Below are 20,834 nucleotides of genomic sequence, written 5' to 3'. Positions count from 1 at the left end.
CTGCCAACCGATCCGGTAAACCTGCATCCACAGCTGACGCGCATCAGGCTTCACTCCCATCTCTATTACCTTATTCCCTGTCACGGTCTGGCCCTGTGACATCATCGAGACGCACACCGCGACACCGAGACAAAGACACGCCCCGTGCCTTATGCGCTGAACAGCCTTTCATTTTTATCCCTTTGCCACAAAGCATTGCAAGCTGCGCAATATAAGAATCCCATGAGACGCTTATGTTGCGCAGATGACAACAGTACAGCTTTCAATATGTTTCCCAAAGTCGAGGGCAAAGTGCATTGCAGTGACATGGAAAGGATGTCTAAGTTCACCCTGAGAAGCCGCGCATGGTCTTTCCTGATAACCTGATGCATGGCTGAGACGGCGTCAGTAAAGGGGAGAGTCTGTGAGCATCGGTAAGAGGGACGGGGCAGTCCCACGGCGTGAGGCTTGAGACGGCGCATCTGCAGACAGATCCTCGCACCCTTGGGTACTGTGCAGGGACCGTGGGCTGTATCCCTGCCAAGCCTCCAATCTGGGAAAGTCTGGAGCTCTCTGCCATGGGATAATTACTACATGGAATGCTTCCAGAAAAGAAAATACAGACTTCCGATTCAGAATTGTCACACAGATATACAAACACACATGCACACACACACACACACACACGCACACACACACACACACACACACACACACACACACACACACACTATCATCACCATTGGATGGATGGCCACAGAAAGAAAATTGTCATTACATGTCAGACAAGAAGATGCCAGTTGGTTTTCCAAACAGGTGTCCCTGTCCACCACGTAACATTCTCACAACATTTCTTTGACATTATGCCAGCGTAGTAATGTGGCTGCAATATTCCAGGGAACAACTGAGATTCATGCACAGCGCGGGAAGCCCCCTGGTGTGACTGCTGGTTGTATTCAGAGTAAATACTACTGCTCTCTCCTACCCCTTAGTGGACACTAACAGAACTACTTGTCATCTTGTAGTTGTATACTGGTCTATACCAGTGTCTCTTTATCCTGCCCCTGGGGACTGTATTTACAAGACTACACTGAATAAACAACTTGACTTCCATATTTTTATCTCCTTTTCCCTGATGAAATTTTTACCAAATACAGACCCCAGCTGATTACCTATTGAAATATATCACATATAAGTCAGCATTCAGTTACATTACATGATGTTATTAGAATTTAGCAGATGCTCTTATCCAGAGCGACTTACATAGGTTATAATTCTTACATGTTATCTATTTACACAGCCGGATATTTACTAAAGCAAGGGTACAGCAGCAGTACCCCAGCTACCAAACTACCCCCCAAACTACCTTTAGTAAGCGAAAGCGGTCTGAACAAATAAAATGCCTGCCCACACACCGGGTCTGCAAGCCCGTGAGCGGGACATAATGGTTGTGACCACATTCAACTGACAAAAGTGATGTACATGAGAATGAAAAGAGAAGAGAGGTTCCCACACACAGTGGTATTCATTGCGGCCTTGGCCTTTCAGTCGAGAGCCAGACACCACAGTGCTGTATCTACTGAATAATGTTACACTACAGATTACTATCAGCAGAGGGGCTCAGCTTACAGGATTCATATCTGTTCAAATAAAGCAAAGCGCAGCCGACGCCAGTGACGCGAGTCAAGAAAAACATCTGGCTCCTTTCTCCATTGTATAGAGAATGCCATTGAAATGTTTATTCACAGTGGAATCCAACAAGGCGATCCAATGACAAAAGTCAAAGTTCAGAGGTATACTGTCTGGGCAATTATTTCTGATATGCTCTGCTGCCAGTAACTACCAGATAACAGGCCTGTCTGCAATTTAAAAGAATGACCACAGGAGGTCACTGGTGATCACAACATAGGCATGTACCTTCCTGCAGCAGATTCTGTAGGAAACTCTCGCTTTGGACAGAGTGATCCTTGACGGAGCAATACTACTTCATGCCTTATAGTGCCCCATTACTTTATAACCAGCTCTTTCAATTCAGTCTTCCTGAGGCTAATGCATCTTTGTATTTGCGTTGTACCTGTTTCACTTTTGTGTTTCCCTCACAAAGACCTCAAAACAAAAGGCAGTTCATTCACAGATATCTTTGGCTCTATTCCTCTCACAGTGTTTCACGAAATGGCCGGTGTTAGAATTAGAGGTGGGTGAGCTGATCCTGGACTGGCTGTTCAGAACAAAATGTACAAGAGGCCAGACTGAAGTAGTCCCGAGTTCTGCTGGTGAGTTATGCAAATTATTTTACATCTTCATTTTCTTACACGTATTAAATATATTACATTATCATACTTACATCATCAACATGTTAATATAATGTAATGAATAATACATGGACAGCTAAAGTGGAACATTATATGGTATCATAATGATACATAATGCAATATTTTATATTAGTATTAGAATTCAGAATTTGCAACTAGTTAAACTGCAAAATAGCTGAAGAGACAAAATTTATAACTGACCCCACACTTTTTAAATCCAGCCTTCAGCAGCCTATGCCTGATATATTCAGCCCTCAGCAACTTATGCCTGATATAATTCAGTCATCAACAATCTATGCCTGATGAAATTCAGCCATTAGCAATCTATGCCTGATGAAATTCAGCCATTAGCAATCTATGCCTGATGAAATTCAGCCTTCAGCAATCTATGCCTGAGAAGCATCCCCATCTCTGGCATTTCCTGGCTTATTTTTGGGATGCCGTCTGATGCAGTCTTCTGCGTGAGCGGATTCTGCATTTTCTGTTGCGTCGCTCACCCCGGTACACAGATGCTTTTTGACACATTAAGGCTACCGTAGAGCTCAAAGTTCTCGCGGAGCGTTACGGCATTACGGCCTGATACAGTTGGCTGTGAGCTAAATGGGTTGAGGTAGTGTGCATTCCGGTTTGCAGAGATGCACGCACGCACAGCAAACAGTGGAAGCTCAAAAGTACAAATAGAGCCATCACTTATATAAACAAACTTCTGTATCACAACCATTACAAAACACAAATATGTGTCAATATACAGTGCTGGCCAAAAGTATTGGCACCCCTGCAATTCTGTCAGATAATGCTCAATTTCTCCCAGAAAATGATTGCAATTACAAATGTTTTGGTAGTAATATCTTCATTTATTTTGCTTGCAATAAAAAAACACAAAAGAGAAAGAAAAAAAAGTCAAATCAAGTATCAATTTACACAAAACTCCAAAAATGGGCCGGACAAAAGTATTGGCACCCTTTGAAAAATCATGTGATGCTTCTCTAATTTGTGTAATTAACAGCACCTGTTACTTACCTGTGACACATAACAGGTGGTGGCAATCACTAAATCACACTTGCAGCCAGTTAAAATGGATTAAAGTTGACTCAACCTTGTGTGTACCACATTGAGTATGGAGAAAAGAAAGAAGACCAAAGAACTGTCTGAGGACTTGAGAAGCAAAATTGTGAGGAAGCATGGGCAATCTCAAGGCTACAAGTCCATCTCCAAAGACCTGAATGTTCCTGTGTCTACCGTGCGCAGTGTCATCAATAGGTTTAAAGCCCATGGCACTGTGGCTAACCTCCCTAGATGTGGACGGAAAAGAAAAATTGACGAGAGATTTCAACGAAAGATTGTGCGGATGGTGGATAAAGAACCTCGACTAACATCCAGACAAGTTCAAGCTGTCCTGCAGTCCGAGGGTACAACAGTGTCAACCCGTACTATCCGTCGGTGTCTGAATGAAAAGGGACTCTATGGTAGGATACCCAGGAAGACTCCACTTCTGACCCAGAGACATAAAAAAGCCAGGCTGGAGTTTGCTAAAACTTACCTGAGAAAGCCAAAAACATTTTGGAAGAATGTTCTCTGGTCAGATGAGACAAAAGTAGAGCTTTTTGGGAAAAGGCATCAACATAGAGTTTACAGGAAAAAAAACGAGGCCTTCAAAGAAAAGAACACGGTCCCCACAGTCAAACATGGCGGAGGTTCCCTGATGTTTTGGGGTTGCTTTGCTGCCTCTGGCACTGGACTGCTTGACCGTGTGCATGGCATTATGAAGTCTGAAGACTACCAACAAATTTTGCAGCGTAATGTAGGGCCCAGTGTGAGAAAGCTGGGTCTCCCTCAGAGGTCATGGGTCTTCCAGCAGGACAATGACCCAAAGCACACTTCAAAAAGCACTAGAAAATGGTTTGAGGGAAAGCACTGGAGACTTCTAAAGTGGCCAGCAATGAGTCCAGACCTGAATCCCATAGAACACTTGTGGAGAGATCTGAAAATGGCAGTTTGGAGAAGGCACCCTTCAAATCTCAGGGAGCTGGAGCAGTTTGCCAAAGAAGAATGGTCTAAAATTCCAGCAGAGCATTGTAAGAAACTCATTGATGGATACCGGAAGCGGTTGTTCGCAGTTATTTTGTCCAAAGGTTGTGCTACCAAGTATTAGGCTGAGGGTGCCAATACTTTTGTCCGGTCCATTTTTGGAGTTTTGTGTAAAATGATAATTGATTTAATTTTTTTTTCATTGTCTTTTGTGTTTTTTCATTGCAAGCAAAATAAATGAAGATATTACTACCAAAACATTTGTAATTGCAATCATTTTCTGGGAGAAATTGAGCATTATCTGACAGAATTGCAGGGGTGCCAATACTTTTGGCCAGCACTGTATGACATCCAAAGCAAGAACTATATATCCTAATGTGCCTCAAGTACAGTACAAATACATTAGCTATTGCCACATTTGTATATGCAGTTCTGTACAGATATTAAAGAAATGACATTCTATCCACACGCATGAAAGTGGTAATAATTGGTAATTGTTTTAGACTAATATTTGGAATCAGTTCTTTACTTTTATTTTAGATTCCAATTCTCACCAGTGCATACTTTACATTGCATTAGTGCATTTAGCAGATGCTCATATTCAGAGCGACTTACATAGGTTACTATTTTTACATTACCCATTTACACAGAGGCAATTCTGGGTTAAGTACCTCGCCTTACCGAGGGCACAGGAGCAGTGCCCCAGCAGGGAATCGAACTAGCAACTTTTCGGTTACAAGCCCTGCTTTTTACCACTACGCTACACTGCTGTATACACACAAACTGAACGTTCTTCTCTATGTGGGATCAGGCCCGGGGTCACAGCTGGATGGGTTGATCAGAGGGACAGCAGCCGAGCCGAAAGGGTGTGGAGTAGTAGGTGTGTCCAGAGAGGAAGTACACGCTGTGTTTTAGCCCTGACCAAGGGCGTACACCGACACCACAGTCTTCCATCATTCTCCCATAATGACTGGGGTCAGGACTGGAGCTGGGTAAGATGATCCTGGATCAGCATGCAGAAATTACTAGGCGCTTTTATGGAAGAGATGGTCCAAGGAACACTTACATGCATAAACTCTAATGTTATATCACATTATCATATGTATGCTATATATCATCATATAGTAAATGTTATTTAATTCTACATCAAACAATAAACTATATTACTTAGGAGAGTTTCTCATCCAATTAAATAGTCAAGTCAAATAGAAAATGCTTTAAGCACTGCAATTATTTTTAAACATTATCATTGACTTCTTACATACAATAGCCCCCAACTGTAATCACAACCTACGAGCTATAATAAGTGTGACTTAAGAGACAAATAGGAAGTGAAGAGATTTACACAATTCGACAGAAGGTTTTGGAAACAGATGTATGTTTACAAGATAATACAATATTTTCGTACTTCGCGTCTAAAGCAACCCATTAGGACCACTCAGCACAGGTAAAGAGGGAGAGAGCCGTCTGCAAATTCCATGCAAATTTTGGCAGACGTCCTTCGCAAATTGACCTCCGCAAGTCATGTGACGGCTGTAAAATTACAGACATGAGGCTGAGCCCACATATTCCCACTGTAGCGTCCTTTATCACAAAGTTCAAGGCTACTGGAGGGGGGCGTTCCCTTGGCAGACTAAGACCGCAAGGCAATTTCACCACAGTGTACTGTGAGAAAAATGGATTTGGAGGTAACTTGAAACCTGGGGCCAGCAGGCCTGAGAGCCTGAAACCCCCAAAACTACACCATCATTCCACAGTCGCAGTATGGGTTTGGTGCTCGTGGCAGAGTTGCAAGGCAGAAGTATTTCCTGGTGCGGAGTGACAGAAATTTGCATAACAGGATCTTAACGATACTTAATGTCATGTTTTGTTTTCAAATGAAAGATAAACTGAACGCCGCTAACATGTCTATCAACAGTGTTTTTGATGCCAAAAGGTGAAGCTCATTTTGAGTAGAACATCCCGACATATGCAATATACAGGTGCCTCTGTTTTGCATTAAGGTTACTTTATGCCTTCTCATAGTGGGACTCCTGTTAGAATCCATAAAAGGGTGGATTCAAAATATCCCAGGACATGTTGACTATAAAGCTGTTTCACTTGGCTAGGAATCTCAAACTGGGTCAAATATGGGCATTCCAACTTGATAATGATCCAAAGCTCACATCCAAGTTTAAAAGAAATGATTAAGTGAACAGGAATTTAGTGGTCTGGACTGGCCTTTACAATCTCAACTTCATAGAACACTGTACATTTGAATTAAAAGGGGTTACTCATGAACCAGAGCCAAAAAGAGTCAAACTGAAAGCTGGAGATATTCTGCCAGGAGTGGTCAAAAAATCTGCCCTGACAAGTGCCAGAATCTCATAGAGGTCTACAGGGAGCATCTTTTCTGTACCATCAAAGTAATAAGAAGATGAACAAAAAAAACATACTTAACGGGATGTTAAATAAGGTAAATAAATCTGATCATTACATTTCTTGAAAACAAATCACCTGTTAAATATGCATTATTGCTCTATATAGTGTTCATAGTATGTAACTGATATGACAGTAAACATATTTTCATTTATGCACATTCAAAATGCTGCTTGCTGTCTGGCAGATCTGTTAATTCACATTTTTTTTACAATTTATTTATGGTATAAATATATTCGGAGGGTACTGCACAACTGCATGTCCCCAGCTGAAACCACTGTGATGAAGCAGAATGCTTATCAGCATAACAATGCTCAACCCTAAATTCAAGTGTGCAGAAACTAAAGAGGTCTGGACATTACTCCACATGCAGCCCACATTATGAAGAACAGGAGAGGGGCCTGCTAACATAAAAATGGAATTTTGATCCTTATTTCATTTTTTAATATTGAATTGCACACTGAAATTAATTTTTACAACTGAAAGCAGTTAACAAAGCACAAAGACCAGGATCAGTAATATTAGTGATTTCCGTGAGCCGGTCACCTCTAAATCTATGATGTGAAATTCAATCAAATGGAAGCTGGAAGAAAAAAAAAAACAAAGAAAAAAATTCTCGCCCCTTGTAATCAAAACAATCCCACGTGGCAGAGCGCTAGCAACAAAAGGATTGGACAATGAGAGCAGAGACGTGTGCCGAGTGTCGGAATCCCCCTTGCCGGAGCCCCAGTCTCTCGTATTCAAAAGCTAACAGCTAATCACCAATTGGTGATGTCCCAGTCAGTGAAAGGAGAGGGCAGAAGGCAGACCTTCAAAAGGACTGCCGGTCACCGACACCTGCAATCAGTAAACCGGTCATTGGCCTACCAGGGGCAGTACAGCCTTGGTCTCAAGCGTACATTCCTGCAGAGTGCAGAGGTCCCCTACTGAGTATTTGTAAATGACCTTTTATTGCAGGGTGCCTCAGCAGCTCAGGCTTTTACCAGGCTGGCATTAACAATGAGCTAAATTGTGTATTTGTGTGTGTATGTGTGTGTGTGGGAGACAAGTGTGTAAACATTCATACACGTGTGCATGTGTGTGTGCTAGCCCCTTCTTTTATGCGCTTTGAAAAAGGACAAGTGAAAATAAACTGACACAACCCATCTAGATTTGTTCTCCTGAAATGTGGCATCTAGCTGTCAGCTAACCTGAGCTCTGCTTGAGGTGAACTCACACCCACACAGCAAGATAAGAGAGCAACCCCTAAACTCTCTGAATAACATGATAAAGGGAAAAAAATCTATATTAAAATTTATATTAAAAATCAATATTAAAAAGCTATGTTTGTGTCTTTGTTATATGATTTACTTCATTAATTGTGATACGGTATGTACTGCTTTACTAAAGAATTGGTTCAAAGGTGAAAGGTTCGTTAATCTGATAACATGATGTTAGTAACTTTGTTTGAGAGTGTATATACATTTATTCATTTGGCAGACGCTTTTATCCAAAGCAACTTACATAGGTTACAGCTCTTTACAATGTTATCCATTTATACAGCCAAATATTTACTGAGGCAGTTGTGGGTTAAGTACCTTGCCCAAGGGTACAGCAGCAGTGTCCCAGCAGGGATCGAACCGGCAACCTTTTGGTTACGAGGTCTGCTCCTTAACCACTATGCTACACTGCCGCCCGTGTATCATGACACATGTATCATGATAAAATTGATTTTAAAAATAGAAGTATGAAGGATAAAAGAAAGGATTGTAGCACACTCTATGAGCACTATAATGCTATCACCAACTAACAAAAAAGTTGGTCACTAAAAAAGTCACTATGACCCGTCGTACCCCCATTTGAGGTCCTGGCTCCCTGAAGGAAATTTAGGTCCCTGAATGACATGAAGAGGATATCACAAATAAAAAAAAAGTCAGAGCTCATTTTTTAATGAAGTCTATGATGCCATTATGCTACATGTAACTAGCAGTGATGTCCAGAATATGAACAAAAGTGTGAGCTGTAAGCTACAAGTCATTACTCATTATTTGTCTGTATATTCTAACAACAGATACATGTTTCATGAGTTCAAGACAGAAACAAGTGTTGTTTCTCTCTTGAACTCAATCGACAGTTGGTAGAATCACAAAACAGCCCAAACACCCCGAATGTATGAAATAATTCTGCAATAATTCTGATTTTCAACACAATATTGTACATTGTACAACACAATTGTAGAATGTACCATTTTGCAACAAGGCCCACTGTTTGATAAACTTCAACTCAGATTACAATTATTCTGAGTATTTGTTAGTGTAAGGTTTCCATGCAAATTCATTTTGCAATTAAATGCCTCACTTCAGATACATGCATTCAATTAATAAAGCTGAGCTGAGACAAGTTATAGCTGTTCACTACTCACATAAATCAACTAATAAGCACAGCATTTAGAGAGTCTTCCTCAAAAAACACAGCACTTGTACAACTGCAGCAATTCAACATTGTCACAAATTTTAAATCGCATATTCAATAATCTTTGAAAACAGTCACAGGGTGTATTATATGTATTGATACGTGATGTTTTTAAAATTGCATCACGTGCAGACTGATTAGAGATGGCACAATGCTGTTTAACAAAGTGAAAGAACTGCTCTGATCTTGAATAAGTTCTGGGTTTTTTGAGGGAGGGAATGCAAAATCAATGCAAAAATTGTACTGCTCTCACAGCCAGTTCAGCCTACAGGCTGCTGACGCCCCCCCCCCCCTCCACAGACAGAGGCACTGAGATTTCAGATTGCACAGACTGCGATCGGGGTGAGTTCAGCTAATGAGCACAGCTCTCACACCATTCCAGAGCAACCTTCACAGCAACATTTCACAAACCGCACTGCATTGGTACAACGTCAAAGCAATGCTGAGAGGACATTAATCAGGAGCTGGGGAAGCATGCAATCTGGCCAAACAGGGGCAGCTATCACTTTATGTCCTTTGAGCACATAGATGAGCTACATCCCATCACATCCAAGAGGCTCTCAAGTAATAAATGTGATTGGTCCTTCGGTACTTAATGGATCTATCCTAACAGGGTAGTGTGAGGTAGAAATAACACATCACTGCAGCCAAGCCAAGCTGGTCGACCCAGCAGCGAGGGCGAAAGCAGAGACTTTGTAAAGGGCACGGCTGAAAGATAAAGAAATGCGATTTTTTTCCTTCTTTTTAAACAGTTAAAATCACCCCTCGGAGCGGAAAGCACGCTAGCCTCTCTGTCCGGCTCTGCAGCACTAAGCAAGCTCTTTCGGCACACGCTGTACCCCTCCCTGTTGCCATGGCGCCCGCTGATGCTCAGTGGAACGGATTGCTGGCTCCCGGCCAAGTGTCTGGAATCTCCCTCCCCATTTCCCATTGGCCGGCCCCACAGAACGCCGCTGCATCAAGGGCAGACCGAGGCTACCCTCCTTCACGTGTTACGCAAAGTGTTGGGTTAAGCCGGAACGCTGCCACAACACACACAGAATCAGAGATGAGCCCATATTTCAAGCTTGAAGGCACTATGGCACGGGCATTTTTTGGCTTCATGGTTTAAATATCTTACTTTGTTCTTTTTCATCATGAGCCTATGGCCCAATCAAAATAAGTTCCACATCCTACATAGCCTTATAGGGGAGTATTATTATAAAAAGCACAGTTGTCTCAAATAGCTAAATGTATTGTGCTAACAAATAGATGTTCACACTGATGCCTGCAAGTGTATGAATCTCATGTGTTGTATTTGTCTGAAGGATTTCAGTGTGTTTTGGAGCAAGTAGCAGAACTGCAGTCAGTCGTGAGCAATGTCTCCTGTAGCTTTAAAAGCAGGTAGAGGGGGCCTGTGAATGCACTTGGACACCTGAGTTGATCTGGCAGGCCGCCCGAGAGCTGTGAATAGGGACCAGGAGTCGTCTGAAAGGGCTGAATTTGGGGGGGTGTGGGGCTCCTTGGGCTCCAAATGCCTGTGCTCCAGCCTGCTGTGAGCAGATGTGGGCCTTCACAAAGGCCTGCCGCACACAATGGCCTGAAACCAGCGGGGATCAGAGGGGACCCAAAAGCACCCAGTGACCCCTGCACTCAGAAAGAGGGACGAACATGTACAGGCTACACTTCGAGCTCCTGACTGTACATACCATCAGCGACGGAGAAAAGCTTCATGTAAAATAAAACGAGCTCCCTTCCGCACTCTGCGGTTTCCGAAGAGAGCCAGGAGGGGTGCTGGGCTGTTTCGGTTTAGGCGGCATTTTCCAGAATGAGGCTTTCACTGTAGGGATAGCGAGGACAAAGCATCTTTAATTCCTGCAGTATTTACGGTTGAGCTCCTTGGCGGGTTCCTCAGCTTATCGCCTCTAAAAGGGATCATTGTACAATTCATGCTTCGCCGGCTCCGCAAAGGGTTAAGCTTCCCAAGCGCACCCTCCGGCTTTAGAAAGATAGGAGTGTTTCCAGAGACAACCTGGAAGGCATTTCCTGTTCGCTGGAAGTACCGCAGCCAGGGCCCCCCTCTCTTCCTGTCCCTCAAAACCGGGGCAGCCGCGGGCGAGGGGCGTCTGTCGGGGGGGAATCAAGAAACTGCCTCAGAGAGGCTTTCGGTGTGGAGGCTTGGAGTCTCCCATTCCCTGCAGGCCTGATACACACAGTTGAATCCTGCAGAATCTGGCTCCTTTTCAGAGCAAGCTGGAGACATTCTGGCCCCACCCTCATCTCAACAGGGGCCTATCAAAGGGCCGCTAAATGAGTGATGAGTGCATGGCGGATCCCTTTGCCCTTTTCCCAAATTCGCTGTCACAAAAACCGGGGAGAGCCTGCTGCACAGGTGATTTTACGATTTTATGCCACTGTCAGCATCTTTAGGCAGTTTCTCACTGGGCTGAAGGACCTCATTGGTCGAAAGCACTCCCAGTTGGATTCCAGTCCGGCTTGTGCATTCTCAGTGGACATTTCCACAAGATGGTCACCGGGCTTCATGTCCTCTCCCACTGACCACCCCTAGTCCATCCCTATACTAAACATACTGTACCAGCATGGCGATGGTATGCCATTCAGCGAATGAAAACCATGGGCACAGTTCACCCAGAAAGTCAACATCCTAGGGAGACCTTTGGGTGTTGGATATAACGTGTTTTACAATGGGTGGGTATACTGCCAACAGAGTGTGGCTACAACACTGATGAAAAGTGGGTATACTGGCAACAGAGTGTGGCTACAACACTGTACTTTATTCATGGGTTCAAACCCCAAGTGACAGCCACTTCTGCTCCTGTTTTTTGTCACCCATTTCAAAATGACCATCGTTCTCTGTGCTGTGACATCCAGCACAGCTGGCTGCCTATTGATGAACCTCAGCAAGCATGTACCCACCATTTCATGTGACATTGCAAGCCTCTCCGGATGGAGTGGAGCTACTTTACACAAGGCTCTGTTTTTATTCAGAACCCCTGCACTTGGCCTTGGTGTCACTGCAGCCTGAAACCTTTTAGGGACAATTAGAATGGAAGTGGTAACATTTTCCACAACACCATCACTGACAACAGCGTAAAAATCTAATCTAAACGCTCCGGCCTGACCCACAATCTCTCTCTATGCACTCCCACTAATGCCTAGGACACTGATTTTCTATGTCATTTATGTACCTGACATGTAAACCCGTGGTGACACTTGATGAAAAAATAAGGAAGGGAGGGAGTGTAACCACGGAAAACATGATGCCTACATTCTCGTTTGCACCGTTTCGGCCGAAGAAAACTGTCATAATCCTGACCCCCACCCAAAGCCTCCTGGATAACAGTGACTGTGTTTGGCCAACCCTTTTCAGCAGAGCTATATAAGTTAAGTTTGAGTGACCAGACAGATACGGGCTAGGGGTGGTGTCTACAGAGAGATAAAGCTTGTATAAAAACCCGGTTTCACATCTCAGGGACATTACCTCTGTAACCTAACAAACTAGCAGCTATAAACCACTAACACTGGTAAAGATTAATAAAGACTTATAATAAATACTAACAAGACTAATAAACCGAAAGAAAAACGCATGCACAAGTACATTGCCAACCATGTTTTTCTTATTAATACATACTGTTCTAAGGACATGTAGTGCTGAGCAGTGAATTCCTGTCTGTAGGACTGCATGTACAATTTCTGGGTGAGATGATGCAGTTGCACTCAAGGGCTCACTTGCAATGAATCTCTCAAGTGAAATATGAGCTGCAGTTATGGGTTGAAGAGGGGAAAAAAAAAGCTAGCAGTCAGTAAAAGCATCTTCCCAACAAATAAATACAAAACAAACCCTATAGGCCAGCAGATGTGAGTCACGTGATCTCAACCCAGTGGTTATGTAACGTAATGTCTGCCTTTCAGGACGGTCTTCCCATATCGCCTTGGAGATGTCTGAAACTTGCAAGCTGATTGGCTGAGGGGAGACTCAGCTCAGACTCTGGCTTCATATTTAACATTTGCTTTGAAAGGGCATCTCGGCTGAAATCTTCAACAGCTTACCTTACAAATGACTTTGATAACCTGGATATCTGAATGGTTACTGACATTAATGGCACATTTTCTAAAAAAAGCCATGAGTTATTTGACAAGCAACTCTAGAAAAACAGTTCATTTGGCTGCAGGAAGCATGTCCAAACAAACACTTTCCCTTGTTGAATTGCTATGTGCAGTTTAACTGGGCCATAAATGGTAAAAGAACAGTCCGCTTTAGAGGAAAACTTCAATTCATGCACATATAAGATGAACAAATCAATAAATAACAGAACTTATGTTTTATTAATGTGTCTTAATGGCACCCAGTCCATACAGGCTTGTGAGACACACATACAATTGAGCATATCACCGGGGAGAAAACAAATTTCCTCATAAACTTTATGAGATATAGTTACTCAGGCAAACAAGATGAAAACTGTAAAAGGGACAGAACACATTACTATACAATACTAAATCCACATTGAGAACAAACTTATATCAGGTGTCTTTTCTTTCTGTTCTATTCATTCCGAGCACAGAGGAAAATCTCAAAAGTCGTTTCCTAAAAGGACACTAACGCTTTGTTATGGTCCTCCGGGCAGAATAAACTGGGCAATTTACTTGACAGTTCAACGCAAATTTGTACAAACACAAAAGTTTGTACAATAGAGCGATGTATTTTGTTTTCTGCTTCACCCAAATCACAAATAACACAACGTCCTTCTTGGTCTGGCTGTAATGACCACAAACAGTAAAAAAAGGCATAATGCCAGCATTCAGCTGTGTGCAGAGGGACCTTTGGCTTGTGTTCAGATTGAAGGTGATATATGCTTATGCAGAAAAGTCCTCCTTAAATAGAGTACACTGCATGTGCTCAACTTGAGATTCCACCAGATTTCAACAGCCCATTCTTCTGTATACTTATAGCCTTTTTTTAAAATATGACTAATGGAATTTTTTAAGCTCCACAAAAATATTACAGTATGGATATTAGTATGCCCTCTATTTTTGTGTCACAAAATAATTGAAACTCTTTCATGTTTCATGGATGCTTATTTTCAACATCCCAAATGAAGACTCATTAAATCTTTACTCAGGAACGTAAAATAATCTATTCCACCGCCTGACTTCACATGGCTACCAGCCTATATCCCCAATAACTGCTGCAAACCTGCGTGCCCCCAAAAAAATGCACGGTGCTACATTTCACAGAGTCCTTGAAGCCCCGCACTCCTGTAACATAATCAAGCACTGAACACACAGGCATTGAGGCCACACGCACAATGTCTTTAAGAACTTTCCCTGTGACTATACCATTTACATTTACATTTAGCAGATGCTCTTATCCAGAATGACATACAAGATGAGTACCTTCGACAATACATTCATAGTGTTAACATCAAGCAAGTGCTCTTATCCAGAGGGACTCCAGCAGTCAAGTACAAAAGGACATCCAGAAAAACAACACAGAACGTTACACAACCAAGGAAATCATCATCCACACAAGAACAAGAGCCAGCGGCAAACACACAAGGCTGAGACCACAAATACGCACCTGGCCCAACACACAAATGCAAAACAATACAGTCCACAGGAGTGTACCACTCCAGTGAAATTCCAACACATACCCAGGGCCTCCCTCACTTAATCCCCGATCTGCATTTAATACAGTGCCTGCATATTACACACGTTACACAGAAGCATTTTACACATTATTTTTTGCCTGCATAAGAACATGTTCCTTGTCCGCTAATTGCCTATACCTGTGTTGTAGCATTAAAGGTGTTATGCAGCGGTCTGAGCGGGATATAACGGGCGGAACATCCACAGTCATGTCACGAACAATGACTGAAAGCGGACCACTGCGTGCGCAATCCTTGTCAACTCTTACGAGCAATGTGTCCGAACCGTGCAAGGCCCTGCGTATGTAGGCGTGCATTTATCACGGCTAAAATCAACACCCGAGTCCAGTTCCTCCAAAAATGGCTTGGGCTGTGGGAAGTTTCCTGACAAACAAAGCACAGACCTTTGCGCTGCCAGTAAATCTGTGTCAGACCAAATAAGGAAGTGCTCCATTGTCCCTTTCTCCCCGCAAGATATCCCAGACACAAAAGCTGCTAACTGCCCAGTGGCATGACCTAATGCAGGGGTGTCCAAACCTCTCCTGGAGGGCCACTTGCCCTGCATGTTTTAGATCTCTCCCTGCTCCAACACAGCTGATTCAAATGATCAGTTTGTTATTCAGTAGCTTCGGGAGTTCATAACGAGTTGATCATTTGAATCAGCTGTGTTGGAGCAGGGAGAGATCTAAAACATGCAGGACAAGTGGCCCTCCAGGAGAGGTTTGGACACCCCTGACCTAATGTGTTCTGCCACCCAATTTTGCAAGGGCTGACCGGATGTGTGGAGCTCGAGCACCAATACCGGAACGTTCACACGCAGCTCATCCCGGTGTACACATACGTCCCCTCAAGAAGGGAGGAGGTGTTTGATTAGTGGATTGCATGGATTATCACAGCGTCTGTTTTATTGATCGCAAAGGCTACTGCTAGCGGGTGCTTGGGTATTATTTCATTCCCTACTGGTTCACTTTGACTTCACTGTACTAACCAACCCAGTAGCTGCGCATGAGATCACCAAACATTCTTTGGTGATGACATGACTCCCTCAGAAAGCAGGACATGATGGACACCTGGATTTTTACCTATAGGAGGCTGTGTGTTTCACATATTGGAACATTATTTGGCTACAAAGTTGCAGAGTTAAATTCTTGGCGAGCTGTAACTTTTGCACCCTTTAATAAGACACGTAAATCTACTTTCTTTTGTAAATATCAAAATGCATTATTCCTCAATATATGAAGTAAAAGACAAGTAAGCTGCCATGGATAAGGACATCAACTAAGCAAATTACTTACATTTAATGGAATATATCGAATAAGTAATAACCTGAGATATATGTTACTTTTGAAAGTGGAGGAAGTAATGGTTTACATGAAGGATAATAAACTGGAACTTAGAATCTTCATTTCAAGTAATCTGAATAAAACAATGGCTGGACCCCTGGGGTATGAAAAGGTAGTTCTGGTTTCCATCTGAAACAGCTCTTCAAGACTTGTCTGGGAGATCTAGCAACAGTGGGCCAGTTTGTATGCTGGTTTGCAATACACCTCATGTCATATTTGGTGAATTTGAATACTAATCCGTATTACTACCATACAGTCCCAAATATATGGTGGGGATTTTCCTGTCTAAAATATCCATTTTTAAAATGGAATTCAGCGTATATTTGTGCAGGGGTCAAAATCACTGACACTAAAGCTAAGTGGTGGATGGTGGTGGCACTGGCCAAAGTGAAGCTAGTTAATAGAGAGTGTATTCAGAAGCTGTGCTGTGAAGCTACAGTGGTAGGAAGGTGGATAAGTTTATCTACCCTATGCTGAAAAAGGCAGGTGTATGGACAAATATCTAGGGGACCGAGAAGCATTTAGGATACAAATTTTATTTTAAAATCATTGTATTTAATAAAGCAGATGTATTTAACAACTGGGCTTCAAAGAAATATTGTGTCATAAGGAAAAAAATGATGGCAAAAAACACCTTTCAAATGCTAACATTCAGAGGAAATCCCTTGGCAAACATAAGTTTGCAGTCTTAATGTTGTTAGTTAACAGGTAGACATGAAAGTTGCTGAATTTATTTTTGTATCCAGAAATGGAATGAGGAAATGCTTATACTCAGGGCAATTATGACCGCACCCTGTTACAATCACTACCTCTTCCGGGCTGCTGACACCTTCTGCACCAAGGAAGAAATATATGTTTCTTGTTTGTTTGATAAGCTGTATTTTTACCATTTTTAAAATTTCATTTAAAAAATTCAATAAAAACTCATCTTATAATCAGTTCTGCCTTTTATCTGGGCCAATGTGAAGTCAATATAATACCTTTACATTCTTTAATGCATAATGACTATGCTGGTTACTGCGAATTAATGAAAAAAATGACCGTATGTAACAAACAAAAAAGATACTTGGTGCTCGCTTCAGTCTGTCAGTCAAAGGTAAGAACAAGACAGAATGCAGTTACGTTGTAAGAGTCTTTGTGCTTCCTCCCTGCTGGCTGTGCCCGAGTTGTGAGTTCCTCGTTCCCTTCCTCTTGCTGCCTTTCATTCCTGATCCCCCTCCTCTCTCCTGGCCTCCAGCCTCCCTTTGCTCGTGGGCGGCGAGACGGCGTCTGAGCCGGCCTGCGGGGGCTTCTCTCGCTGCTGTCGGGGATCGGGGGGGGGTTATCTGTCATGTATCTGCCTGGGAGTCCTGATAAAAGATGTTCGGCATGGAAGATGGGGGGGGAGCGGCGGGGAAGAGTGTCTTTCCTGCTTGCTCATCCCAGACCTATCTGCTCAAGGCGCGGGGGCGCCGCGAAAGAGCCGCTATTCTCCCGGGCCACCGAGGTGTAACGAGGCGAGCGAGGACACCTCAGAGGGTGCCAAGCTGTCACGGCGGCGCGTCTTCCCAGGGAGCCTGCTCTCCTCAATGAGGGAGCCACGGGGCGGCCGCGCCAGAGGGCTGGCGTGACATAAGGCTGGCGAATGGTGCAATTGTACACCTCAGAAAGGGGTCAGGCCAGCCAGGGAGAGGAGCGGTGGTGCTCACACTGCACTGTGGCTTACAGGCATACCCCTGCACAGTATCGCATTTTTTTTTATTTCACAGGGCACACTTTCAGTCTAACTCAACCAAATCTTCTGCCCACTGGACCTCGGTATTTCACACTTAATGCCTGCTGCGTCTGACGCTGTGGAATTTCACTGAATATTTTTTGCTTGTGTGAATGTAACACTACCAAGAATATTCTGTCATTTTCTCTGTGACCCTGGGTCTTTGTTCCTTACGGCGATTTTAGACATATGACATCTAACCATGTAACAATTTTTTCCATATTAACAAGTTTCCTAGCACTGTTCCTATATTTGTACTATAAAAAGCAGGGAAAGACAGAATATTACATTTTGCTAATTGCAGTGACTGTTAAACTGCTGATTATGCTTAAGAAATAAAAAAAAAAACTCCTCTCATTTTTTTTCAGAATTGTCACATTCAGAGGTGTCACACTGGTGCTAGTCTGCTTCATGCATCTTCAGTTCTGTAAACACAGCGGCCCTGTTGTAAATCTAGAAGGCTTCAGCCAAGGCCTTTGAAAAGTGCATGCTCTTGTAATACGCAGGACTGCTGTCAACGTCATCAGCATGCAAGCCACGACGAACAGAGCAGTCAAACTACTACTGTATTCAAGCTGACAGCGGACCGAGAAACATGAGCCACAGTTCGCTTCACAAAACCGTCCTCTGAAAACAACGGGATTCACCCCTGTAATGGGTAAGGCTTAAAAAGACTAAGCTAGCGTTCACATTTCTTAAAACAACAGATGACTGTGAAAAAACCCTTTTAACCTCTTTGTCTTGTAAAGCATTGTCTTATGGCACCATTCAGCCTCTTAGATAGTAACCCCTCCTTCCCCAAAAAACAACATAAACAAATGAGCATTGTATTAATTGCATCTCAAAACGGAAATCTTAGGAGTCTAGGCCGGCACACCATTTACACATATGTGGACAGATGTGGCAACATGGTTTATTCATCACATGATGTCAAGAAGGAGTAATCTGCCATTTTACATTAAAACTGCATTAAGGTTACAGTAGGGGAGCAAACACTATAACGCAGCTGGTAGGACTACAAAGGCAATAATACTGCATTAGCATGGTCAGCGAGGCACAACTCCAGCGTCGAGTGGGAAGTGGGACATTACTACTGAAGTGAAGCAGGGCCACTATTGGATGCGAGATAATGATTCATTCATCACAGGTGACATAAAATTGCAATCCAAATAATAAGACAAGCCTCACGCCGAGAATCATTTATCATGAGTACGCATCAGCATGCGCAGAGCGGTTGAGCCACCAGACGAAACGGCCAACAAAACAAAAGTAACCGCACTGATCACAAATCACCAGCACATTGCGTATTCAGACATGTATGTGGAGCCAGGGAAGGGTGCTTAACACGTTTAACATCTGCAACGGAAGGTACAGAAAGCGCTTAAACGGAAGGAAACCTTTTCCCTTTTTTACCGCAACATCGACATTTCTGCCAGCGTGTTTATACTGTCTCGCTTTACTCATTGATTTACGTCTCTTGCATCTGGGAAATGTATTCAGGCATTAATAATAAAAAATGGCACTACATGCACATCGCACCACGTCTGCTTTTCACGCACCAACACCTCCCGCTACAATCTGCAAAGTTTATTCGTATGATGTCAATCTCTTGTCTAATGTGTGTCACGCGGCGCCCGTGTAAAACGATCCGAAATGATGTAGGCTATCAAATATGTGCGAAAAATAAACAGTTTCATAATATTTCGCGTTACAGCAACTAACGGCCAATTATATCTCTGTCTGCAGCGAAAATGAGGAAGCAAAACGGCATTTGTGATTCGGGCGCAGTGGTACTGTATCGGGATCACCGCCGTCTGCCTGGACGTTAAGTATCTACGAGACTAGACTAGACTAGCGCTGGAGACGGGTGAGGGAGGGGAGGTTGGGGCGAAGTGGAAGGTGCGGGTGGTTGTTGTCTGTGGCGGGGAGTTTTTACAGTATTCCCCTCATCATGTGTCTGCTCCTACTAGTCAGGGTCGGCAAACCCTCACGCCTACAGCACTCTGCAGAAAGCGAGGAAAGGTTTGAGTGCAGGCTAGGGGTTAAGGGGGGGAAAGGTGGGTGATTATCTTACAGCGCTCTAAATATTGCTATCTGTGTACACAACATCACAAATACTAATAAAATAATTTGTTACGTTCCCATGCTGTTTTACAAACTAAGAAATAAATGGAGCTACGCTGGATATTCCCAAAGTGTCATTTTTTATACTAAAATGCATTTATTCAGCCTGTGCAATTGGTTATTTCAGTCCGTGCAACACACGCGCAGCCAAGATCCAGCCGGAAAACTCCCCTGATCCTCATTCTGGCTGGCAGTCCGCCTGGCTGTGCCAAGGTGGGCTGGGCTGCGCAGCATGGTCCTCTAATGGTGGACAGAAAGCAATTTGCGTTGGAGGGACCAAAAATTATTGACGGGGAAACGGTTATTAACGCTTAGAGTGTGGTGTCGCGGCAAACTCCTACCTTTCTCTCCATCGCTGCAATGCAGTCTGCTGTCCTGAGGTTTTCGGAACGACAAAAAATAACAATAACAACAGAGCCTCTGTCCGGCGCTCTAGTACTGAACTTCCTCACGGCTAGAGACTGTGATTCCCTCACACTCCCCCCTGGATGTTAGCACGGATAGATGGGCGGCTGGTGGCTCGGAAGGGGCTGAGTCTGGAGGATGGAGCCGGGTCTGGCGAAGCTTAGTGCGGCTGAGGCAGCGGCGCAGGCGCGGGCACTGCTGAATACGGATCAATTCAAAAGAGGGTGAGAAGGGAGTGTCGACAAATTACAGTGAGCGGACAGTGAGCGCCATTTACTGGAAATATTCAAAGTAATACTTTGGACAGGGCTACATCTTCGGAGAAGTTGATGCATATCAAAAATGCCACCGACAAACTACCATATATATTCAAGGG

At 43.4% G+C, this 20,834-nt stretch overlaps 1 protein-coding gene across 1 annotated transcript in view; it reads right to left on the bottom strand.

Annotated features, from left to right (window-relative positions):
• smarcd3a (SWI/SNF related, matrix associated, actin dependent regulator of chromatin, subfamily d, member 3a) overlaps positions 1-20,616 on the bottom strand; it is a 56,257-nt gene extending 35,641 nt beyond the window's left edge. The window contains exon 1 of the mRNA XM_036518809.1: positions 20,395-20,616. Coding sequence (XP_036374702.1) covers positions 20,395-20,406 — 12 coding nt within the window. The 5' untranslated portion in view covers positions 20,407-20,616. The remainder of the gene's footprint in view (positions 1-20,394) is intronic.
• Positions 20,617-20,834: the final 218 nt, after the last annotated feature.

Source organism: Megalops cyprinoides, chromosome 24 (genome assembly GCF_013368585.1).
Source record: "Megalops cyprinoides isolate fMegCyp1 chromosome 24, fMegCyp1.pri, whole genome shotgun sequence".
In the NCBI taxonomy this organism is placed as follows: domain Eukaryota; kingdom Metazoa; phylum Chordata; class Actinopteri; order Elopiformes; family Megalopidae; genus Megalops; species Megalops cyprinoides.
The sequence above is the reverse complement of the archived record's forward strand: the minus strand, read 5'-3'. Positions and strand labels throughout refer to the sequence as shown.